Below are 20,253 nucleotides of genomic sequence, written 5' to 3' on the forward strand. Positions count from 1 at the left end.
TAAAGAGAAGTTCCCTTGAAAATCAGAGTTTTTCTGTTTATTTGATTGTATATACCCCTTCTTGTTTTCTGATGCAGACATGAAAGGAGATTTCTCAAGATCTATTTTTGCAGGGTGAATAAGTAATTGGCTTTTGCCATTTTCCTCTTGTACCTTACTCGTTATTTCAGTGTTTCACAAAGCTGGCACTTAAAGGTCTAGAGAGATATGCTTCCCTTCATATCTCACCAATTTCTACATGAGTCAGAGGGCAAAGAGAAGCATTCCTTCCCTCCATTGAGGCAGTGATTAATGATGGCTAATATTTTAATTAAACTGCAGTGGATGAGATTACAACATGGGATGTGCAATTATGTTGGCATTTTCTGTGCTACCCAAGGGATGGTTAATCTCTCTAATAGTTATCAAGCACACGGCTCCTGTGCTTTGTAAATGCCACAGGAGGCTCCTCACTGCTTTGGAGATGGTAAATTGATTTTCCTTCAGTTCATGGCCCATTGAGTTTGTGAGGGAGCAGTCTGTGCTCATTTGGCACCAGGGCTGGGATTTCCTCGTGGGAAATGGAGGGAACTGCTTGTATGCAATCCACAGATCAGAAAGCTGATCCTGGAGCAGGATTTCCTGCTACTGAAGACAAGAAACAGTCCTGGACACTCCACACACTCAAGCTACTGAAATCTGAATATGTCACGCAGGACTCACATTTTAGGAGAGTGAAGTTTTTGTTCCTTTTCCATGTACCTCCTCCTCTCCACCCACCTAACAACAGCTTGGTACCAGGAATCGTTCATTCAGGAGTTTGCACAACGCCAACACAACAGCAACACCCAGTTCTGGTTTATAACTCCATTCTGGAATGCTACTTTTGTTCCAAAGTACTGCAAGCATGTCATGGGAAACTACTTATGACACAAAATCATCAGCCCTCACAGCAAAAATGACTTTACAAACAAAAAAAGAGAGAGGCATTACCTGGTCAGGGGAGGGCTTGTGATTGGTTTGGTTGGAATGGGATGAGGATTTGAGGTGGTCATCCTCATAGTTGTCAGCCATCAGCTTCATACGGTTCTGAGTCTGTTCAAAAAAGCAAGAAAAAAGAATCTCAGTCTACCTTCTAATGAGAAACAGGGCATTTATACAAGTGCATATCCAAAATCCATACATGGGAATAAACAAGACACATGCCTAGACATCAGTTGGTATTACCACAGAGAATTGGTAAAAACTGTGGAGACACATTCCAGCCTGTTCCCTTTAAGGCTAAATTAGTTGTGCAATTAAGTGGATCATCTGACTTGTACCTACTAAAACTTGTGCTGTGCAAGAAATTAATTTCTTAGAGATTCTTGGGATTAAGATTCAGACACCAACTTCGAGAATAATTCCATGAAAACATGAGTTAGGTGTCCCTAAGTCAATTAAAAAACCCCCAATGAAGCCCTCAGAAAGCATTTAAAAACAAAAAAGTAAACAAGCTGAAAATAGGTTATTACTTAAGAAGTCCATCCAGTACAATATGCTAATCAGTTTTCAACTGATATATCAAAGAACAGAAAAATTCTGAGACTGGTCAGAAAAATGTTAATTATACAAAAGCCATCCTGTGAGGAAATTAAAAAGTTAATAAATAGATATTGGGGAAGAAAAAGAGTCATCATGAAGGCTTATAAAATTAAAACCTGGACACAGTCATGTAAAGAATTAGCAAAGTATGAAACAAGTGTTTTTTTTTTTTTCTTCAACTTCTTAGGACATTTGTAGTTCCAGAAGAAATAGGATTTTGAAAAACACACTGTAGAAAATAAACTGTGTAAGAATAAATGGAACTTAACGATACCATTCTAGATAAGCAACTACAAAGAACATTAAAATACATTACCAGGCTGTGTCTGCAAAAGAGAATGTTAGTGAGACAAAGCCCTTTTAACAGACTACCCTGAAATGAGGTCCCCAAAAACCTACAGACACAAATAAGGAAAGAAATGCACCTGGAGGAGTGTCCCAGCTCCCCATCCAGGCAGCAGGGACACCCTGTGGGCAGCCCAAAGGGCTGGGTGAGGGTCCTGCACAGCCAAGTGCTGCCTCCCTTGGCATTTTCTGGGTGCCAGCATCATTGATAACTCACACATGGAGCAGCCCCAGAAGTGACTGATGGCATTTCTGCTCCCAGCTCAGAAGGCACAAAGAGCCCCACTTTGAGCTTGGGGAAATTTTGTATTCTAAGAAAATCAAAAGGCTACCCTGACCTGCACTGGATGTGATACTGAGCAAATTATCTACAGCTAGACATTTGAAATCATCAGACATGCACTAAAATGAAATGACTTAAATGAAAGCTCAAAGCTGACAGAAATGCCAGCTGTGGATTCAATCCCTTCATAACTCCATGGTTTCTCACTGAAAACTCTGAGTTTAATGAGCATCTCGAAGCTAGAGAATGCACATTCTACTTCTCTCTATTCAGATCATGAGAGAAGGTCCAGGCTTTGAATCTGGATTTGATTTTATTTTGGAATAATTTAACAAAAGCTAATAGTAAATTGAGCTTAAGCAATAAGCAATGTCATCATGTAAAATTTTCATATTGTTTGCTCTGCTTCGTCAAGCAAGTTTTGAATTCCAAGTCTGACTCATCTTTCATAAATCACTACTTGAAACATGCTACATTAATCCTTAAACAACCAGTTTATCATAAAGGCACTTCTTAATATTTATTATTTCATTATATTTAAGGTTGCCTCTTCAACAGTTTCTTCTTTGCAACAAGAACAATTGATTCTAAACAATTTCACATTTCCTTGGAAATTTACTGTTTTGATAATAAATAATAAATTCTTACATGACTTTTAGAGTGTGTGTGTGTGTGAAGAAAAGCTATTGAAACCCAGATGTTTAGCAGAATGCTGGTACAGCACATTAACTGTCCTGAGAGAAAACGTAGCTCTTCTCAGACAGAGGCAGCATGTTTTATATTATGTGAAAAAAACCCAAAACAAACCAAACAAACAATGTTAGCTGGTACAGGTAGAGAAGAATATAAACATTGCAGAGATCACAGACTGGGTCAGGCTGGAAGGGACCACAGTGGGTCATCAGGTCCCACCTCCCTGCTCAAGCAGAACACACGGCACAGGATTGACTCCAGAAGGTTCTGGAATATTCCCAGTGAAGGAGACTCCACACCCTCTCTGGACAATCTGTTCAGTGCTTGGTCACTGCACAGTAAAGAAGTTCTTCCTCATGTTCAGGTGGAGCTTCTGTGCATCAGTTCCTGCCCATGGCCTCTTGTTCTATTGCCTGGCACCACCAGGAGAGCTGGGTCCATCCCCTGACGCTCCCTGCAGACACTGACAGACAATGCTGAGGTCCCCTCTCATTTGTCTCCTCTTGAGGCTGAACAGGCCCAGCTCCCTCAGCCTGTCCTTGCAAGGGAGATGCTCCAGCCCTTTCATCATCTTTGCCACTCTCCACTGGCTCCTCTCCAGGAGCTCTGTGTCCCTCTTGTCCTGAGGAGCCCAGAACAGGACATGGTGTGCCCTCACTAGAGGAGCAGGATCACCCCCATGCTGCTGGCAGTGCTCTTCCTGATGGACCCCAGGATACCCCTGGCCTTCCTGGCTCCCAGGACACACTGCTGGCTCATGGACAGCTTGTTGTCCTCCAGGACCCCCAGGGCCTTCTCCTCAGAGCTGCTTTCCAGCATGCAGACCCCACACCTTCCCTCTGTTGAGCCTGGCTATGCCTTCATCCCACTTCAAATCTATTTTAAAGCCCTCTCAATGAGCCCTGCTGAGTGCTGAGCCAAGATCCCTTCTCCCTTCTGATACAGGTGGACGCCATTTGCTGCCAGCAAGCTCAGAGTTGTATAAATTCACCCAGGATCAAAAACCACAAAATGCTGCTGTTTACACCACTCTCAAAGCCAGGTGTGCATCTGCATGACTTTCCTATTTCTTGCTCCATCATTCCCTGCAATGGCAGCACAGAAGAGAACACAATGTGTGCTCCAGATCCCTTGGCCAGTTTTCCCAAGGTTCTGAGGCCCCATCCTCATTGTCCTTTTCCTTTCTGCTGGGACTTTGTTGCTGCCCACTCAGAAAACCAAAAGAGGGTAACAAGGAGTGGGCTGCACCAGGCTGGGAAGTTTCTTGGTGATGTTCCTTACCCAGGCCTCAGGGAAGCCACACACCCCCTCTGGGCTGGGTCTGGTCAGCAAAAAGCACAGAGTCCCCAAGAGAGAATTCTGAAGTCAAACTGAAGAGGTTGTGTGCTTTTGTTACTTAAATTTGAGTAGAATGTACTATTAATACTGGGCAGCAGGTATTGAGAAAGAGGCTGATGGAATTGGGCTGGTTTAGCCTGAAAAAGAGGAGGCTTTTTAAATTTACTTGATAGGAAGAAATAGAGGACATGAAGCCATTGGAGGGAATAGGTCAGGAAAGGACAGACGTAAAATGGAACACAGAAAATTCTGATTAGAGATCAGGGAAATTCTTGTCATAATGAGGTGCATCAAATGCCAGAACAGGCTGCCATGAGACAGTGGCATCTCCATCCTTGGAGATACTGAAAATGCAGCTGGACAAGGCCTTGAGCAAGCTGCTCTAATTAGGGATGCTCTCAGCAGCTGGCCAGACAAAGAAGTCTACTCCAACCTAAAATATGCTACAATTCTTATTATTCGGAATTTTCATCAAATAATTTCAGAGTTTCAAAGCTCAACTTTTCAGAAGAACAGGGAGATAAGTTCCAAAATTCCTCCGACCTGCCAAATATAGTTTAGTTGCTTAGTTCCATTATACCCTTTTGAACATTTAAACCCAGAACAACCTCCTGATGGTGACAAGGGATCAGTTCACCTAGCAGGACATTTTCTATGTTCCCCCTTTAATTCAACCTGACCTTCCCCTGCAGCTGCTGTTCATTTAAGTGTGAGTGTTTGTGGCAAGTCTTGGCAAGAAAATGCCAAAATTAGCATTGTGATTCCATTAAAGGAATTAATTTATGCATATATATTGGATTGGAATTAGGCAAAAATCAAAAGATGGAAGAAAAGTAGCTTATTTTCCAAAATTTAAAGCCCAAGCAGGGTTGCACATAAAATATAAAATATTACAATATTTTTACAATTATTTTTATATAAAACATAGGAATAAAAAATTTCTGCTAAGACTGGACTACTAATGACAAACTTTTACTTTAAAAATTTAAAAATAACTCTAAATACATGAACTGAGTTTCTCTCCCATTGCTCCTCCACAGGAAAAAAAAAAAGTCCAAAAGGATGGAAATTTCTAGACCAAATGGCTGTTGTAATGATTTAAAAACAAACCGTTTACTTTTCTGTGGGGAACCACTCCAACATCCTGCAGTCCTGAGCTGGTTTGTCATGGTGCTATTATACAATCCTCTCCCACCTCATGAGGTTATGGCTCAGATCCTAGGGCAAGCATTTCTACATCACTGTAAAAAGTATGAACAACAAAGTGGTTTAACCACAGGGTCCTGTGAGAAAATAAATGAGCAGTGCAGACAAATCAGTTGTGTCAGGAGTGCTTTTGTCTAAAACCTCCAGAGCTGCAAGCAAAGAACTAGCAGTGATAGGAACTGGATGTCAGGTTCAAATTTTGCTTATAAAAAATACCATGTGCCCTGAGAGGTATGTTCTTCAGGCATGTACAGAAAAAATGCTGGAATGAAGAAAATCGGATAAAACACCACAACCCAATAGGTTTTGTGATTTTTTTTCCAGAAGGTACCTTCATTTCACTTTTTTTGGGACATATTTCATAAAATTATTCCTGGCCCTCCACTGATACCTTCCCCAAAGCCCCCACAGCCCTTAACAATGCTCTTCTTTTCTTCCAATAGTCACCATGCAAAGAACAGTCCCATACCCTTCACACTGGTGTAAATTCTCAAATACTCAGGAGCCAGCACACACTCTCCAGCTCCCAGCTGAAAGCCAGGAATGACTGGCTCTGCAGACCAGAGTCTATGAACTGCAGGTCTAAAACACAACATTTGCAAGGCTACCGCATCTAAAAAACTTCAACTTCCCTATATCATATATTAGACTTTAGAAATATCAGATCTTGCCCACCCCTCCCTTTTTGCACCCCAGAATTTCTGCAAATTTCCTTTTGCCTCTTTGATACAGTTACTGTTAATGCCTTTTTTACTTCCTGCCATTATTTAAGTCTTTCTTCTTCCCTATCCCTTGCTGCAGCAGGCAGTTACATTAAAAGAGAAAAGCACCAGGAGAAAACATGAGATAAACCTGTTTTAATCAAGAATGTGAACAATCAGCATCAGAACTTCTTTAAACATGCTCTCTTTGGTTGTTTCATGGCCCTGCCATGATTTCACTGTATTTTCATTACTTTTTTTCCCTGGGTACCATATAGTTCACTTCTGCCTGTATTCTATAATCACTAAATGTTTGGGTAAAGAAGAAAATTACCACGGTTAAACTAACATAACCAACAGCTGAAAACTTTCATTGCAAACTGCACATGTACACTATTTTACTTGCCAAAACTGTAGCCATAGTTAATTTTTAAAGAATCACTGAGTTCCTCATTCAAGGAAGTACCTCTTCAAAGCACTCTCTCACCTGTAGGTTCTTAAAAGTACATTATTTAGTGTTCACTGATGCTCACTGCAGGCCACACTGGTAGCTTGCTTGTGCACCTCAACATTAAAAATCAAATTAATAGATTTTATCACAGTTAAATTATCACATGAGAAAAACCAGAACTGATGCTGATCCACAAAGTTTAGGGAAAAGTCAGAGACATACTCTGCACTGCAGCTGGTAAAGCCTAGAGGAGTGCTGCCCAGATCTGACAAACTCTTTATTGTGGAATCCCACACATAAATTTGAAAGCCACAGATATAACTGCAGACATTGTTTATAATATATTTTACAGAATGTTTTCATTTGAAAGCCTGCACGAAGTTGTGTGTTCTAATGAGAGTACATACCTTTCTTAAGCATTTCTGCAGGACAGAGTGCTCTGGTAACCATTAGCCTGGAAAGCTTTGGAACCATGTTTTATTCATGGGGATCACACATTTCTGTATCTCTAGAGAAGCTCTCTAAGATTAAACAGCTCATGAGCTGGGCATTCTCTCTATTAGTCCAGTCTGCTTCACATGCTCATTGTAGTAACTTACTCAAAGAGTTTGCATCAAGTCTGCTCCTCCACCATGAAACACAGCACAAACTATGACATCAGTGGCTCCTTTCTCATTTTTTGTAGAATATTTGCGTGGGGTGATTTTGGTTTTGCTAACCAGTCTAAACAAGCTGTATTAATCCTTTAATGTAGAGTTTAAAAAACCCCACACCAAGTAAATATTAATGTAATGACTGTATTTGTGACAAATGAGCATGTGGTGGAGGCAGTGTGTTCGTGCATTAAAGGAGTTACCTCATTTTAATCTGAGTAGAATGTTGCACTGGAAGCACATGCAAAAGCAACAGTTCAGGAACATTTTTGTCACTAATAACATGGAAATAGAATGGAAAAACTCAGGTGATTGTTCTTACAAAGTGTGGGCTGAATTCACTATCTCTGACAACTATGCACTGGTGAAGGCTTTCAGATAGTTCTTTTCTACTTGTTAAAAACCTGCAGTGAGCCATAATCCCTGTTAATGTCCAACCAGCTCCCTGCTGGAATCTGGCTGTGAAAAACAGAGAAAGAATAATCCCTGTTATTTGAATATGATGGTCTGCCTTGAGTCTATACTTACCTAGAGCATTAAGACTCTGAAAGATTGTTTAAGTATTTAACTCTGTGCCCCCTTCCCACTCATGATATTTTATGAAAATTTCTCAGATTTTTAATGAGATGGCACACACTGAGTTGCCATCTTTCTTTGTAAGGTTTAAAAGACACACCCTTGGTGAGGTTTGGCTTTCCTTTTGGCTATATTTAAGATTAGCAACCGAGATTTTTCTATTAGCAGCAAACCAGCATAAATTTCAGCTGCACAGACATGAAACCCATTGCTGTTACTACATTTCTGCACATGCTAGAGCCTGTGTTTTTGTGAGCCCAGCAAAGACCCTGTGCAGCTGCTGGGGTTTGTCAAAGCCTGCAGGATTTAACACAGCTCTACCTGAGATGCTGCCTTCTGCACTGGCTGCTGGCAGTGTTCCAACAATATTACTTTATAAAGTGACTTTATCAGCCCAGCTAATTTCTGAGTCTAAAGATGTCATTCTCCTCTTCATCTCCCCACATGTGATAATTACTGAGAGGCTTCATCCTGAAGAATTCCTACTCTACAAGCCTTTGAACTAAGCTAAAGGAGGCAGATCATCTAGATAGGGCATGCTCTGTGAGACCTGACATCTGCAGACATATGTGGATGGGATTAAAAATAAACTTGGAACTCAAATTTTCCCTGTGCAGGAATGTGTCCCTTGGAACTCAGCTCCTTAGAAGATGAACTAACTATGAAACCATGGAATTACCCAGTGACAAAGTTTACTGAAATCTATTGCTCTGATTCCTGTATAAAGAAAACCAGTGGCACACAAAAAAATCCAAATCAGATCTGTATTTGGGATTCCTTTTTGTGCTATACCACACAATCATTTTAATATATGTTTCTTTAGCTCTCTTTTACTCTTTGTAGAGATACCTCAAGATGTGTTTAAGATCAGTGGTAATAGAACTGCCTTTCTCAACTACTTGTTCCATAAAAGCTGGAACCTGCCCAGTCACAGGTTTGAAAGGGAACTAAAAATAAAAAATATCTCCTCTCATGGTTAACTACTCAGCAGCAAGCCAAGTATGTTACTTCTCTGGCATCTTTCCACTGCATGTAAGAGTCTTAGGCAGAAATATCATTAAGGTGTGCCTTCCTGTATCTCAAAGATGTCTGAGGGAGTGCTGCATTTACAACCACAGAGTAAAATTAATTTTTAGAGAATGGGTGGTCTATGCATCAAGAAACTACATTCAGGCAGCATCAGCAGGACAAATGGTAACCCACAACAGCATCCCCAAAGAATCCTGGATCTCTCACCCTGCTATTTTAATTCCTAAGGTAAAGTATGAGAACTGGTTATGTTCACATTCCAGTTTTGAGCAGATAAAACCTCTAGGTTTAAAATAAGCAGGTATTTTTTGGGTTATGAGCCTGTCCTGTGGTGCAGTTTGTTAGGGCAAATTTCATGCTGATTCCACACTATGGAAGAGAAAGGTCTTGCTGCAGAAGAGAATATAAGATCAATGTCTTTTGCTGCCACACACCCTTAAAACAGAAAAAAACTAATAGATTTAAATTAGCTTAACACTGTTTTTTGGGGTTTTTTTTGTTAAAGTATGCTGCTACATCCACTCTTGGACTATTGTGAGGTCTCCACTGCTTCTTTAATGAATAAAGAAGCAATTTCTTTTGCAGAGAGCATGGCTACCCTTGAAGAGCAGGTGAGTCCACTTTACTACGCTTCTGTATTGACTGATGAGATCTGAGTGCTTTGGATTTGTGTTCTCCATCTCCTAAGCATGGCCTTCAACCCTTGTAACAATCTCTTTCTGCAGCCTGCCTCCCCCAAGGGGTCTCCAGGCGAGATTCAGCTGGGAGCAGAGTGAAAGTCAGAATGGCCAGCCATATGTGTGTGCTAGAGCCAAACAAAACACAGCACAATCCTCCTGCCTTCCCCTGTGTGGGAGCTCCACTTTGGGCTCTTTTTGCCTCTACCCAGCTGTGCACGTTAATTAAGTTCCTATAAATCTACAAAATCTTTGAGACTTCTTTTCCTCTGTCCAATTGAAAATGGTCAATAAATTGAAAAGTTACTGGGTAGGAAGTACAGCTCAGCTAAGCAGATGGATGGCACTGTCACTCAAGCTTTTCTTCTCTGGAGTCCAAACTAACACATTTTGTTGGAATTGTAAGAGTCTGGATGTAGACCCTAAATATATCCTTGCACTAAACCGAATTTTTTTTGGTACATGCCTTTATTTTGGATTCTGGGAGACTGACCTACAAATTCTCAAGTGATCAGCAGCAAACAAACCTCTCAGGATCAGTCATGTGTCTGCTGAATCTTTAATGGATATAGTTTATTGTCTCTTTATCTACTTTGTCTTACTATCTCTCATCTACTTTGTCTCTTATTGTCTCTTAATCTACTTTGATACTTACTACCAAAGACAACTCATTTTAAGAAAAAAGTGAAATCAATTTCTGTAACAACACAAAAGGAAATACCAGTCCTTGCCACAGTCCTCATTAATCAAATTGTTGAAAATTTCTCATTCTACTTTCCCCCTTGCTAATTTTTTCCTTCTCACTGTGTATTTATGGGTCCAAACTAAAAAATTTGATTTTATGCTTTACAAAATAATAGAAAAGCAAAGACAAAAAAGGATGAGAGAAACAAGTTGAAATGTACTTTGGAGCATAAACTCTTCCTAAAACCTTTGATAGTTTGGTAACATCTTTTACAAAGCAAAATCTAAAAGATATCTCAGGTTATGCTAAGCTTGAAATACATATCAGCATTTCATTGATCTTGTGGTTACTTGAAACTTGTACAATTTAAGCATCAGCACTGAGCACTACAGGTAAGGTTAGTCTCACAAAATCTATATGAAATCTGAAGGCCCTAAAGCCCTTAAATTACCTATGTCATATCCTACAGAACAGGCAAATATTGCTATCAAATAAGGAACAATCTTTGCTTGACATCATTGACGGGACTCTTGTTTTGTTGTGACTATTTGCCTGAAATTTCTCCTTCCCTTTTCACTTCTGCTTCACTCCACACCCTGCTCATCTTACCCTCAACTACCTTATTCTGTCCCCCTTTTCTTTGTTATTCTATTTGATTCTTCTTTCCAAAATAAATCCACTTGCATATGCTCAACTTCACAAAGCTGAACAAGACAAACACTTCAGTTACTCTGCTTTTGCCTCAGTCTTTCTCCTGCTCTGAAACAACAAAGTTTCTCAGTCCAGTGGTATCTATGAACCCTGACTGGCAAAATCTCATATAGGAATTTACATACAACATGCATCCTACTGCAAAGTCTTAAAAGTCATGATCCCCTGGCTCAACAAAATAATTTGAAGGCCATCTGCTCATGGGTGTCTACATACACCTTTCCTGGCTGAAGTGATTTGGAAGTCTTCCAATCTTTGTGTGTTGTGACTGTGTTGTTACAATAAATATAGTAAAAGCATTCTTTTATCCAGCAATTTTGAATTTTGGAAAGTATATGCCAGTGTTTTGACCACAGACCTTTTATTGTTACATATTTTTATTGTTCTGTGACTCACCACTTCGACTGCATTTGCCTGCAGCTTCAAAGAGTTGTTAATAGCAAACCCCCCTCCCTTCCATACATGCTGCTCTTGGCAAAAAAAGGAGTTATGTACAGATACAAATTCCTAGATGCTAAAGTGATGTGAGCTGCTCAGTATCATCCCAGCACAGACTGTCTGTGCCTGCCCAGAACCCAGCTCTGGGTGTATACATGAACGGATCTGTGTCTACATGATATAAACAGTGTAGATAGCAACTTTAAAAAAACACACACAACGAAACCTAAAGACTATTTGTGCTTGTTCTAAAATTAATTTTAAAAGCTGTTGCATATAAAAGAAAAAGAAACCCAGTATTATTCTTTTTGTGCCTTGCTTTCATCTTGGAATCCATCAAAATCCTGCATGGTAACTGCTTGAGGGAAGAGTTGAAAGGGCATTTCCTTTGACAACCACCAGAGCTTTGCTACCCCAAACTAAATAAAAGTTAAGAATTTTTTCTGTATGGCCAATTATTGGCTTTGACATCCACCTAGAAGTGCCCTGCCTCAAGAGGCAGACAGACAGACAGACAGACATCACATTCCTGTCTGTCCACACCGTGTGTGCGTGTGGTCTGCACGCCCAGGATTCCTGTCCGTCCTCACTGCCCCTGTCTGCAGCACAGAGAGGGGATTCTGCCCCAGCACACAGCAGCACATGTGCGCTGCAGAGCTGGGCAGAGGGTTCCTGGCCCTTCCTCTGCTCTTGCACACAGCCAAGGAGAACCACAATAAACCAACACTTTGCCTTTTTTTTTTTCTTTTTTGCTTGCTGTTCCAGCAGAGGTTGATTTTTCCTATCAAATCTGCATCAAAGCTTAGGTACTAAGCTGCAGAGACTGAAAAAACATTCAGTTTCTCTGCTGTATTTGTGCCAAAATTATTCTCACCAAGGAAAGAAATTCTCTTAATTCTCTACAAAATTCATGGCACACTATGTGTACAGATGTGCCAGTTTGGCCAGATGAATTTCTCTAAGGTGTTTTCATTCCAGTATTCCTGTCTTTGCCTGCTCTATTCCTAATCTGCTGTCTCTCTGTGATTTACATTATATGATGCCATTACATATGAGTAGAGGCCCACCCAATGGGCACCATAAAGCACTCTGTAAAGCTCAGAAAAAAAATCTCAGAGAATTCTCTCTGCTGCAGGACCACTAAAAGAAAAAGATCTGTGGGACAAGATGAGGAAAAAGCCAGTCATACCTCTGGTGAGTTTTTCTTAACAATCCTTTTACTGCTAAGTCATTAAACTTAAGATAGGTGATTCCACTTGTTAAAGAGCCCTGACAAAGCAGAGGAAGAAACAGAAAAGGATGAATAGAAGGACAAGAGCAACCTTGACTGATTGATTTGCAATTAGAAGACCTAGGAGGAAACAAGGAAGCCTTCATATTTTTAAGGCCTTTTTATATCACAAACCAGCTCTCTGGCAGACAATGGAGAAGGATTAGGTGGTTTTGGTAATCAGGAAAGGGGGGAAGAGAAAAATCTTTTTGTGATCTGACAGTGATGAAAATAAGGAATTAGTCTTAGTCTGCACTTCTTACTCTGTGGATTCTTCCCACCTAATCTGTGAATTTTTCATTTCTTAGTGCAGAAGAACACACATCTTGCATGCCTCCATATGAGATAGAGAAGACACTTGAAAGATGATTGAAGATCTGCATATATAAGTAAATATGTTTCCCTTTAGGAAAAAAAAAATCAGGGAAAAACTAAAATGAGAAGGTACAGTCCTTAATACTTACAGAGAACAAATAAACTCGTGCAGGCTTCCAAGTTTTAAACAACCTGTGAGTGTGTGTGTTCTTAAGGATCATTATATTGCTTTTATTATTTTTTCAGCACCATTACTGTCAGCAGTTGGCAAAGGTTTGGGTTGCTAGCTGGAATAAAGGAGGCAAAGCCAAGGCTGCATCTACTGGTGTTTAGGAGACGGAGAGAACACTGGCTTGGTGTCATAAATTATGGCCATGTTTCATGTTGACAACAGTGAGAAGAGCAACTTCAGGACTATTAAAAGGATTAAGGGTGGTACAGTGCTGAAACAGAATGTTTAAAAATGTTAAGTTTCCCACTCCAAGCAAAAATCCACTGTAAAAACAAGAGATACCTAGGTTGTTCAAATCCTGCCTGGAGTTAGCTGTGAGACCTCCATTTATTTTTTGTTTATCCAACTACAGGAAATATTTGTATTCACACTAAGAAAGACAGGCATTGGTGGTAAACAAACAGAAAGAGAACAAAGGGCTGGGTTCTGTGACTGTAAAATTGTACTCAAATAAAGAGAACAAAAGCTCTAATAAAATGATTACCCCTTAACCAGGGCTGTATTCAACATAAAAGACCACTACTTCCTCCAGGCACCAGTCCTGGGATGAGAGTTTATATACATATATATTCACACATATTTGGGAAGTAAAGCTACAAAAGTTGAAAGAATAACATTCACCTATACTATTGATAAGCTAAAATTCTAGAACATGGAATTGCAAAGGTAAATGACTTGTATTTGAAACTGAGGGTACATAATTAGCAAACTTTTCTTATATCCACATGATAAATGTTTGATTGTGCCAAGTAAAATCAGACAGCAATCTTTTGATAGCTAAGTTTGAGACTTATTTTGTCTTCATGCAAAATCTTGGACTAATCCCTAAAAGCACTTCTTGCTACTGCAAAGACTCAAAAACCTTTGGCAACACATTCAAGGCAAAACAAGGCACACAGAAACTGCGCCTTTATTTTGTGTTCCATACAGGTCTGCTCAGGGACAGCTGAACACAACAGCCCTAAAGAGGACCTGCCAAAATCACTAACTCATGTTTGACAGCACTGTCTCCAGACTGCCATTCAGGGAGGGACTGGAAGCACAAATCTCCATCAGTATCAACTTTCTCATCTTGTACCTCCTGGCAGCTGTTCCCAGACTCCTCTCAGTCAGGAGACAGCAGAAAAATCTCCATCCCCTCCCTGCATTCACAAATCCCAAGTGGCAAACATGTGACTTCTAGGGTAAATCTGCACACCTTTTCTTTGGTTGTGAGTATTTCTTCATCTTAAAAAGGGGCTGTAGAAAACAGCATGTACTTATGAAGGAGTAAAGGCATCATTTGTTCTGCATATAAACATGAATAGTAATATTTTGATGCTTAGATTCTTCAGAACATAACACCATGAATTTAACAGAACTGAGGGGAATCTGCAGCCACCAGCACCTGGCCATTTGCAGAAGCTATCACAAGTAACTGATGCCTAATTTCATAAATATGTGCCTCATTTTGACAAACCTGCAATTTCCACAACGTGGTATGTAAATTAATGAAGGATTATTATAAAGAAATTACTCCTAACTGACAGCATCTTAGATTTCCAACTGCAAGATGAAACCTCTACTTTTCCCTGCCTCACCTGTCCATTTGCCCGAGATATGGTGTACTGGACTAGGCCCAATCAGACAGTTACAAAAAGGGAAATTATTTTCAAAATTTAATGAGCTTAATACAGCAGATGAGAAAAAAAAATCTGTAGACTGAGAGATATTTCAGTGCATAAGCTCAAAAAATACCTGATATCACTGTTCATCAACACTTCACTGTTTACTGAAGTTCATTCCATGCAGTTAAGACTAAATTTTTTCCATTATCAATTTTTAAGATGGTGGGGATTAAAATTCTCTTTTGCAGACTATGCATTTCTCTCTTTTCAAGCAAAAAAAAAAAGTAGTGATTTATTATGTTACTCCCAAAATAACACAGCAAAATCACAAGTATGCAATATATTCTATCTTATAGATCATTATTTTTCATTACATATTCTAGGTGTACAATTCTTTCCATCATTCATTCCTCCTTCAAGTAAAAAATACATCTCTAACACATTAAGTCATACAACTGTTGATCTGTAATCTACTTGAAACCTTCTACATATTTAGTTTATGAACCCAATCAGTCACCTCATATCTCTGACTTCACCTTCTCCTTACATGTTTTTGGAAAACACCTTGAATCATCTATCACCTCACCAGTTACAAGTCTCACACAAATGAAAACCAACACTAAAGCTGGAAAAATGCCTTTCAGCTTTCTGCCACTACTTTTTAACTGACTATCAATGTGTGAATTGGTTTTTATCTATGATAGTTGGTAATGTCACAGGTTTGTTAGGCTTTTCATCCAGTGACAAGCAACCACAAATAAAGTTTTACTGTACAAGTTTAACAGGAAGGTGTTCTATGTGTTGTGTGCTCCCTGAGGAATAATATCTTTAAATACAGCAAGAGATAAGCACAATATACCAAGCCAGCACATTTTGAATGGATATTTGGTGAAGGGACACATGTGTCTCCTAAATAATTGTCATTGTCAGGTAAAACAGCCCAGATGAACAGGAATAATTTAGTACAGAGAAATCTGCATGCAATTAATGAAATACTTGTAAGGATGCATACACAGCCATCTTCACCAAGATTCAAAATCTTCAAGCAAGTAATTAAAAATCTTCCTGAACCTGAAATTTCAGTGTGAAATTTCTATTTCTTCACAAAAGAAAATCTATTTGTGGATTTATCTGATCAAGGCTTTTTATATGTTTAAGTGGAATTTTTCTGTCACCAACACTTCAGAGTTCCCTAAACAATGGGTCTAAAAGATACAATTTAAATGTAATCATAAACTCACTGTATTTTCTGGTCATCCTTCAGACATCATCAATTCAAATACCAAGCGTGATGCCAAACCAGCCCAGCCACAAGGACCAATGGTTGGAAAGTCTCAAATATTTTACCCCTGAGGCACATCCTGCCACTGCAAGACAATCAGGAGCAGTCATGCATGGTCCTTCCAGCTACCCCACAAACATGGGAGTTAAGCAAAAGAAGATGTACCCATAATTGTGTTCCTTGAATGAACCATGGGCAATCCTGAGCTGCTCTAAATGACTCTTTCTGAGATTGTGCATCTATCTCATGGCTCATCAGCTAAGACAAATATTGTCAGGATATACTCAACATAATATTTGTAGCAAAGAGACAGAATGAATTCCATAAATCCTCTGTTGAATGTATGTATCACAGAGAGCTGTTCTAATCTATTCTCTTTATTTAACTGAAAACCATTGTGTACCAGATCAGTGGTTTGGGCCACAACAACCACAGGAAACCACTGTGTGGTACAAGTGTGATGTCAAATGACAGACACTGTTTTCACACTGCACCAATGTCCAGCAGTACTATTCACAGACCAGGAAATGATTATTTTTCAAGCCCAAATTAGATCTTCTAGTGCAGTCTTCTGAGCAAGCCCAAGCTCAGTGAGCATTCTCATATGTTTAACAGTGCTAACAAGCCTGGTTCTCCCAGGGGAGCCCTAACAATATTTCCTGATATCCAACACCATCAAGATGGTCACTTACAGGAATGGGATACAGAGTCTCTCAACTGCTAACCTAGACTTGCCCAGCAATCCTGATTTTCTACAGAGAGGCAATGTTGCTTAAATAACTTCCTATAGAAATTCATAAGCCTTGAATGAGAACTGGTGTAAATGTTGTTGGCAATTATCCAATTAATTTAAATTTATTTGTGTGAATTTTTACTCACCTGTAAAACTGGAGTATGAACATCTTAATATATTCAATAAATGGAGGAGAATTTCTAATGGAGTGAAACGTGTTTTTGAAATCTGACTTCAAACTTAGGAAATATTAGTCCTTATAGTATTTTAAAAAATATTATAAATGTCTAGAAAGAAAAGGAACCAGGTACTGCATTGTCATCTGGGTTCCTCAATACCTCTATAAATCTTAAAGCCCTCTCAGTGAGACAAAGCATCTTCCTCTTCCAGCAACCTCCACAGCTACACCCTAAAACCTCCAGGCTGTGCAAGGTTGAAGGCACAAGCAGAAAGCAGCCAGGGCTGTTTGCAGCATTTACAACAGGCACAAGGAGAGGCACTCCCATGGCTCCAGCAGGCAGCTCCCTTCCCTGGCACCATGCAGCGCTCCCCTGAACATACATTTTTATTTAGTCATGCAAGAGGTGAAGGTAAAGGAGGAGGGAGAGCAGAAAGAACTTAAGAAATAGCAGGGAGAGATGAAATGCTGCCCCAGAAAAGACTGCTGATGCTGCACTGAGCACTGTTACTGCGCTAATAGATGATTAAAAATGATGGGGAAAAAGTCTGGAGCACATGGCAGGGAGAAGGTGCTTTCTTTAATCTGTGAGGGCTCCAAGTGCTGTGCTCAAGGGCATGACAAAGCCTCTGCCAGGGTGCTGGGGTCTGCTCCTGGCAGAGACTCCCCCCTTGACAGAAACAATTACTGAGGAGCAAAGCCTGGCAGAGCAAGCAGAGCTGTGATTGATAATCTGGGTGCATTACAGGCCTTCAACAAAAGCCACGATGCCTAAATTTGACAGCTGGCAATGCCTGATGAGAGCCAATTAGTGGATATATATTCACTTAGCCAGAAGTTTCTGCTGTCTCTAGTCCAACAGCTTCCTGAATAGGAAGTGTACAGAGTGATTTTGCCCAGTTCTGCCTGCTCACATGCCAGCTACACTGGCAGCACAGCTAAGAATATACTATAAAAACTACACATTTTGGCACCTTTGTAATTGAAAAGCTGCAAGTGACCCTCCAGACACTGGTGGTACAAGAACCTGAAGAAAGGTGACTTTACTTTGACTCTACAGTGGATAGGTGAGGCTCAGCCTGCACGGTGTATGTAACAAGTCCACTGCAAGTGACCATAATTATTGAAATGTTTCGCTAGTCCTTGAAAAATTTCTGGCAAAGTACATTAATCTGTTTGTTCCTGCTTTAAATTGGCTAACCTGGCATTCAGGGAATACCAGAACTCAGAGTACCTTCTGTTCTGCCCAGTTCATAAAGAAACCTCTGGCACAGCACATTCAAATTCCTCTGCCTGTTCTTAACTTTCTTATCACAAAAATTTTCTGTCCCCACTTTTATATCTATTTGCACTCTTGCCAGTGCAAATCCATGGGAACTGGTAAGGAGATCAAGAAACAAAGATGGATCCAAGTGCCCTGAATCTCATCACTCATTTAAAATATTCATTTTTCTTCCTCAGCTATAAAGAAGCCACCACCACCACACTCAGACAACTTACATACATATTCTTAGACTTCCTAAGCTCCTTTCCAACAGTTTGGAAGGAAGTTTGGTTTGAGAGATGACTCCCCTCAGGAAACTCCAGACTGCTGGAACCTTTCAGAGAACAAAAGGGGTTCTGTCACAACACAGCACCACATTTAGCAATTATCTGCAGGGACTGTATCCATGTCACCAGAAGAAGAAATTCCCTTGCTAGCAGGGTAATCACTCTCACCAGACATGGTTTCAAACCAGGGCAGCTAAGGTGAAGCAAAGACTGACTGCACACCCTCCCAATCTGTATTATTTCATTGGGCAGGGTGGTAACTAAAGCTGCCAGAAGTGTGGTCATGCTGATACAGCTCCACAGCAGCAAGAGGAAAACATTTGCCTGTCAGTCTCCTTTGACCTGTTTTACATTCTCTTGTTATAAACAGAAATGACTCCAGCCAGTGGAACTTCAGTTTGGAAAAGTTCACAGCAGAGGAGTGTCAGGTGTCAGTGTGCAGGGTTTCCAGGGAAACAAGTAACAGAGGAAAAATATGATTTTTGGTGTGAGAAGCTACTCTGGAATCTACAGCTCCTCATGATCCCATGAACCACATTTACTTGGGAAACCAGTAACCTGGCCTCATAAAGAAAACCAGTCAAAATCTTACAGGGAAGAGGCACAAAGCAGCACAGAAAAAACAGCTTTGGTACTTGCTTGTTTAGATTAAATGAACATTTAATATTGCATAAATACCATTATTACCAGTCAATTATCAGCTATTTGACCATTGCCAAATAATTCCTCTCCATTTGTGGGAATGTTAAATAAAAGCCCCTCAAATTCATGCTGGCCCACAGAGGAAGACACAACCTTGATGAGGATATGGAAGCAGAAGAAAACAACAGATATTAAAGATTCCTCTGAATGGCAAGGCTGACTACAAAACCCACACTTACAATAGCATGAGGCTCCTCATCTCCCTTTATTAAAATAGAAATACTCTTTTTGAGTGAACAGCAAGAGTGTCTATGGTAAGAACGACATGGAGTAAATATTTTTTTTCTATTCCCTTCAGAGAAAAAAGTAGCAATCACCTTAAATTGCAGTAAGGGATATTACATATAATAATAAACACAGATAAGGTATAAAAAAGTCTTCCCAGGACTGAAGGTCTCCTCCACTTAAAGTCTTTAGGACCAGATTTCAGGTGTAACTGGATGAATCAACTCATTTGCAGAGAGCTCTCTCCTGATCTCATATTATTCATTATTTTTCATTAACAGTTTGCATGACAAAAGAAAATGTATATTTATGAAATACATGGAGAAAGCTTAAGCTCTCAGGGTGATTCTCTGAGCATGCTGAAGTATAGAATGAAAACTCAACATATTCTTAAAAGACTGAGGAACTGATCTGAAAATAACTTTGATTTAGGCATAGTAAAATATAAGTAATAAAAGTATAAGCATAATAAAAGTAATAAGTATAAGCATAATAAAATATAAGTAATGTTAATCTAACCTGAAGTCATACAATTTCAAAGGAAAATGTTGAGATCCTGTCATCAGTAACACTGAGTCAAGCTAACTTCTGCTATAATAATAATAGTTATGAAATATTATATAATAATACAAGTGAATATGGCTATTTACAAACAATTAATCTGAATAATACTCAAGCTGTCAGAAAACACTAATATTGTTCAGAGCCTCCTAAAAATTTTAACACTTATTACTTCACATTTATGGCATGGCAGTGACAGAGATGCTGGTCAAGTCAGGCACCCACTCTGCTACACCCTGTACAAATAC

At 39.7% G+C, this 20,253-nt stretch overlaps 1 protein-coding gene across 13 annotated transcripts in view; it reads right to left on the bottom strand.

The window, feature by feature from the left end:
* The window catches only part of ERC1 (ELKS/RAB6-interacting/CAST family member 1), a 271,066-nt gene that overhangs the window by 31,888 nt on the left and 218,925 nt on the right, over window positions 1–20,253 (bottom strand). For all 13 annotated transcript variants that reach the window (XM_064736111.1, XM_064736157.1, XM_064736148.1 and 10 more), the window contains one exon: window positions 973–1,074. In XM_064736111.1, the coding sequence (XP_064592181.1) occupies window positions 973–1,074 (102 nt within the window). The remainder of the gene's footprint in view (window positions 1–972; window positions 1,075–20,253) is intronic.

The sequence above is a fragment of the Zonotrichia leucophrys genome, chromosome 1A (genome assembly GCF_028769735.1).
Source record: "Zonotrichia leucophrys gambelii isolate GWCS_2022_RI chromosome 1A, RI_Zleu_2.0, whole genome shotgun sequence".
Classification (NCBI taxonomy): Eukaryota; Metazoa; Chordata; class Aves; order Passeriformes; family Passerellidae; genus Zonotrichia; species Zonotrichia leucophrys.